At 54.1% G+C, this 5,082-nt stretch overlaps 1 protein-coding gene across 1 annotated transcript; it reads left to right on the forward strand.

Annotated features, from left to right (window-relative positions):
* The first annotated feature begins 3,716 nt into the window (after positions 1 to 3,716).
* LOC110573671 (zinc finger protein 2 homolog) lies at positions 3,717 to 4,764 on the forward strand. The gene is made up of 2 exons (XM_021682289.1): positions 3,717 to 4,208; positions 4,300 to 4,764. The coding sequence occupies exons 1-2, from the start codon at positions 3,717 to 3,719 to the stop codon at positions 4,762 to 4,764; spliced, it is 957 nt and encodes a 318-aa protein (XP_021537964.1).
* The last annotated feature ends 318 nt before the right edge of the window (positions 4,765 to 5,082 follow it).

Genomic DNA, 5,082 nt, shown 5'->3' on the forward strand with positions numbered 1-5,082 from the left:
GTATTTAGTATATGTACATATACACACCTTATTTGTAAGTATATATGGTAGTGTTTATACACCTTATATACATGTTTATGTGGTAAACCGTTTACATGCCCATGCATATGGTATTCAGAACAATGATATATGTATAATCAGTTTACATATGTCCTACACACGTGTATATGCAGTGTTTAGTGTGCGTGATTCCATGCCATATACGGGTATATACGGTACTTGGTACCACAGCACACAGATAAAAAGGTCACATATATATAGGTATATGTGGTATTTAGTGTGTGATTGGACCACATACAATGTGTATGTGATACTTAGTACCCATACCTCTTATATACAGGTCATGTATATCAGTGCATATATATGTTATATATGCGTACATATGGCATTTACTGTGTGATTATGTCTCACAGACACATATGGTAATATGGTCTTTAGAGTATGTGTGTATCTGATATACTTGTAAGTATGGTGTATATATATATATATAATGTGTGTGTGTGTACCTTATACACCTGTATATTTTGGTATTTAGTACTATGCATAGAGAGTACACATTTTATATATAGATATAGTCTCTATTTTGTATCATAATATACCATGTTTTGTACTGTAGTACTTGTATATCATTTAGAAATAAACACCCAGGGGCACCTGGGTGGCTCAGTCAGTTAAGTACCTGCCTTTGGCTCAGGTCATGATCTCAGGGTCCTGGGATGGAGCCCTGTGTCGTGCTCCCTGCACAGCGGGGAGTCTGCCTCTCCCTCTGCCCCTCCCCCCACCACTCTTTCTTTCGCTCTCTCTCTCAAATAAATAAATAAAATCTTAAAAAAAAAAAAAAGAAAGAAAGAAAGAAGTAAACACCCAGAGGTTGCTGCTGGGCTCCATTTTCTATTTTTACAGATTGGGGTTTGGGATCACAAGAGTTTGAAGGGGAAGCTGGAGCCATGTCAGGGTCCCTGGTGAGGAAGAGGACCAGTTAAAAATGCAGATTCTGAGACCCTGTGGCCCCAGATGACCTAAAAGACCCTTGTCTCCTCCACTTTTGTATATTCAGAGTTTCTTCTAATTTAAGGCCCATTGTTGCTGTGGAAAATCAGTTTGGTGGTTCCTTGAAAAGTTGAACACAGAATTCCCCCATGACCCAGCAATTCCACTCGGGTATACACCCCAGAGAATTGAAAACAGGGATTCAGATAATAAACACTTGACCATGAATATTCACAGCGGCAATACTCACAATGGCCAAAAGGGGGAAACAACCCAAATGTCCGTGAGCAGATGAACGGATCGCAACAGTCTGTTCACACAGTGGAATATTATACGGCCATGAGAAGGAGTGAAGCCCCGATACACTCGATCACATAGGTGAACCCTGGAAACCTCACACTCAGTGAAAGAAGCCAGACAGAGCCATGCAGTGTAGGATTCCATTTATAGGAAATTTCTGGAGCAGGCAAATCCATGCAGACAGAAAGCAGACTGGTGGCTGCGAGGGGCTGGGGGAGGGAGGGCGTGGGGAGGGGCTGCTTCGGGGGTACAAGGTTTCCTTTTGGGGTGATGAAAATGTTTTGGTTTGGAGCTAGACAGAAGTGATGGTTGTACAACAGCGTGAATGTGCTACCAATGCCGATGAATTGTACACTTTAAATGGTAAATTGGTAAAATGGTAAATTTTATGTTATGTGTATCTGACCATAATAAGATAGGGAAGCTTGCTGTAGACCAAATCCTATGCAGAGTCCTGGGATAAAGGCAAATAAAAGGAATCCCAGTTAACAGGGGGGGATGTTATATATACAGATGGTGATAATAAAATAAAATTAAAACAGGGTGCCTGGCTCCCAGTAGAGCATGTGGCTCTTGATCTGAGGGTCGTGAGTTCAAGGCTCACGGTGGGTGTAGAGATGACTTTAAAAAAATAAAATCTTTAAAAAAATTAAATGAAAACGTTTCTACATTCTTACCATATGGCACATGCTACCTTAAGGGATTTGCTTATACTCACCTCTTGAAACCTCGTAAGGACCCTGTGTGGTGGGTACCTTATCCTCATTTTCCAGATGACAAAACTGAGGCAGGCAGAGGTTAAGTCACTTGCCCAAAGGTACACAGCAGGTAAGTGGCAGAGCTGGGATCTGAACCCAGGTATCTGGCTCCTGTAGCCTCACCATCAATCAGCCCAGGGTGACAAGTGTCAAAGGAGACTTGTGAACAAGGTCTGGGTCAGCACGGAGGAAAGAGCCCCATGAGCTGGGTCAGGGAGGGTGGGGATGTGTAGGCAGAGCGGGCCTGGGTCTGATCCTGCCTGGGAGACATGTCTCCGCTGCCCATTTCCACCACACCGCGGGTATCTGCCTGGTGTGAGCCCCTGTGCTGTCTCTGGGTGTTCCTGTGGATGAGAAAAGGGGGACGGGGGTGTGTGCATGTAGAGCAGAGCTAGGCCTAGTTCCTCACTGTCTCCCTCTCTCTCGCTCCCTCCACCTCACCCCAGCAGCCCCCAGACTCAGCCACCAGTCCCCCATCACCGTGGGCAGTGAAGGGATGGCCGCCCAGCTGCTGGCTGACGAGGCCCTGGTGAGTACTGTCATCCCCTCGCCCTCCTTCTCATGGGTGGACAGAGAGTCGAATGAGCCCCTGCCCGCCTGAGTCCCCTCCAGGGCCCGTCTCCCCAACACCTGGGGCAGGGCAGTCACAAGTATGATTTTATGTAGAGTCCTGTGTGTCTTCGTAAAGAATCATCAAACCCAGGGTCTCAGCCTCAAACTCCAGCCCTGTAATAATAATGGTCATCATAATCTCAGCTGATGTCTCTTGAGTACCTACTATGTGCCCTGCGCTGGGCTGGTGTGTAGGGGGTCCTCCTGGGGATGACCCACTGAAGCCAGCTCCCTGCCCCACCTTTCCCACGGGCCTGGGTGCACCAGATGACTTCATGGTTGCAGGAGTTGGTGACCTTCAAAGACGTGGCCGTGGACTTCACCCAGGAGGAGTGGCAACAGCGGGAGCCGGCTCAGAGGGACCTCTACAGAGATGTGATGCTGGAGACCTTGCAGAACCTGAGCTCACTAGGTAAGACCAACCATTCTGGGAGGGCCCTCTTTGCGGGTTCACGGCCAGGGACTTCTTGTGTCCTCGCAGGGAGGCAGGCTGGAGGAACTCTCTGGGGTCCCTTTTAGGAGGGCACTAAGCCCATTTATGAGGGCTCCGCCCTCCTGACCTACTCACCTCCTGAAGGCCCCACCTTCTAACATTACCACCTGGGGTTGAGGATTTCGGCATATGAATAGGGGGAGGGGACACTGCACCCTTGCATCAGGCCTTATTCTAGAACCGTTGGGAAGTGCCTGAGGGGGCTTCTCTTGGCTTTCCTAGCTCCCAGCCCTCACCTCTCCTCGCTCTGGGAGCAGGCTACGTGGGTGACATTCGTGTTTTGGGTCTCTTTCAGATTTGGAATCGAGGCCTGACAGGGACGGCCCACAGGAAGCCGTGCCTGCAGGAGCGTCCCCGGGCTGGCCCTGGAAGAGCTGGGAGGGAGCCGCCTCTGGCGCTCCGGGGCGGGAGAGGCCCAGGGGCCTCCAGGAGGGGCCCCTGCAGAGCATCAGCCCAGAGCCGCCCAGCCAGGAACTCCAGAAGGGAGGGGCCCCCACGGTTGTGCCCCGCGGAACCCCGCCTGGGAGGGCCCCCGGGGAGCCCCTGGCGGCGAGGAACCCTGCATGTGCAGGGAGTGCGGGGAGGCCTTTGCGCAGCGGGCCCAGCTGGCGCAGCAGCAGCGCGCGCACGCCCTGGACAAGCCCTTCGCGTGCGGCGAGTGCGGCAAGCGCTTCACCAAGCGCTCGTCCCTGCTCGGGCACCAGCGGGCCCCCACGGGCGCCAGGCCCCACCAGTGCCGCGTGTGCGGGAAGGCCTTCCGCAAGAAATCCGACCCGCTCAACCACCACCGCACACACACGGGCGAGCGGCCTTTCAAGTGCTGCGAGTGCGGCAAGGCGATCGCGCAGAGCATGACGCCGGTGGAGCACCAGAAGATGCACACGGGCGAAAAGGCGTACCCGCGCCCGCAGTGCGGGAAGCGCTTCACCAAGTCGTCCGCGCTCATCCTGCGCGAGAGGATCCACACCCGCGCGAGGCCCTTCCGCTGCGCCGACTGCGGCAAGGCCTTCAACCAGAACGTGCAGCTCGTGGTGCACCGGCGAGAGGCCGTTCCGGTGCGGGGCCTGCGGGAAGTCCTACAGCCGGAAGGGCGACCTCACCGTCCACCGGCGCACGCACACCGGGGAGCGGCCCTTCCCGTGCAAGGAGTGCGGCAAGGCCTTCAGCCAGAAGGCGCACCTCTCCATCCACCTGAGGATCCGCACCGGCGGGAAGCCCTACCGCTGCGGCGAGTGCGGGCGCAGCTCCCGGAAGAGGTCCTTCCTGTTCCAGCACCAGGCCATCCACAGCGACGAGAGGCCCTTCCGGTGCGGCGTGTGCGGCAGGGCCTTCGTGCGCAAGTCCACCCTGGTCCGGCACGGCAGGATCCACACGGGAGAGAAGCCCTATCGGCGCGCGCAGTGCGGGAAGGCCTTCCGGCACCAGCCCACGCTGACGGCGCACCGCAGAATTCACACCCGGGAGAAGCCCTACGAGTGCCAGGCGTGCGGCAAGGCCTTCAGGCGCATCGGGAATCTCACCTGCCACCAGAAGACCCACCTGGCCGGGGAGGTGGCCCCACGCCGGCCCAGCTCAGGGAGCAGGCCTTCCTCCCAGCTAACCAACCACTGAGCCTCGCGTGATGGGCCTGATGGCCAAGTTTCAGCCTTCTTTCTCTTTAGGCTTAACTTAGGGACCTCAAGAGATGCCCATAAGGCTGGTGCCACATTCCTGAGCATCTGGGAAAGACAGGTGACAGCAGGGCCTGCTTCATACAGGGCGCGCATCAGCTTCATGCTCTGCTGTCACCGTGGTGAATTTGCCAGTCCCAGCGAGGAGATCAGACCAGGGGTTGAGAAGCCACAGCCCACAGAGCTGGACATGCTTTCGCACGGCCCGCAAGGCAAGAATGGTTTTTACCTTTTGGAAGGGTTGTAAAATAAAATGAAA

Source organism: Neomonachus schauinslandi, chromosome 16, assembly GCF_002201575.2.
Source record: "Neomonachus schauinslandi chromosome 16, ASM220157v2, whole genome shotgun sequence".
Lineage (NCBI taxonomy): Eukaryota > Metazoa > Chordata > Mammalia > Carnivora > Phocidae > Neomonachus > Neomonachus schauinslandi.

Bases quoted from the DNA above. Each gene is read 5' to 3' on its own strand.
- LOC110573671 (XM_021682289.1), top strand. From the start codon at position 3,717: ATGTGCAGGGAGTGCGGGGAGGCCTTTGCGCAGCGGGCCCAGCTGGCG. The intron at 4,209-4,299 runs GTGCGGGGCCTG...TTCCCGTGCAAG, and splicing joins ACCGGCGAGAGGCCGTTCCG to GAGTGCGGCAAGGCCTTCAG.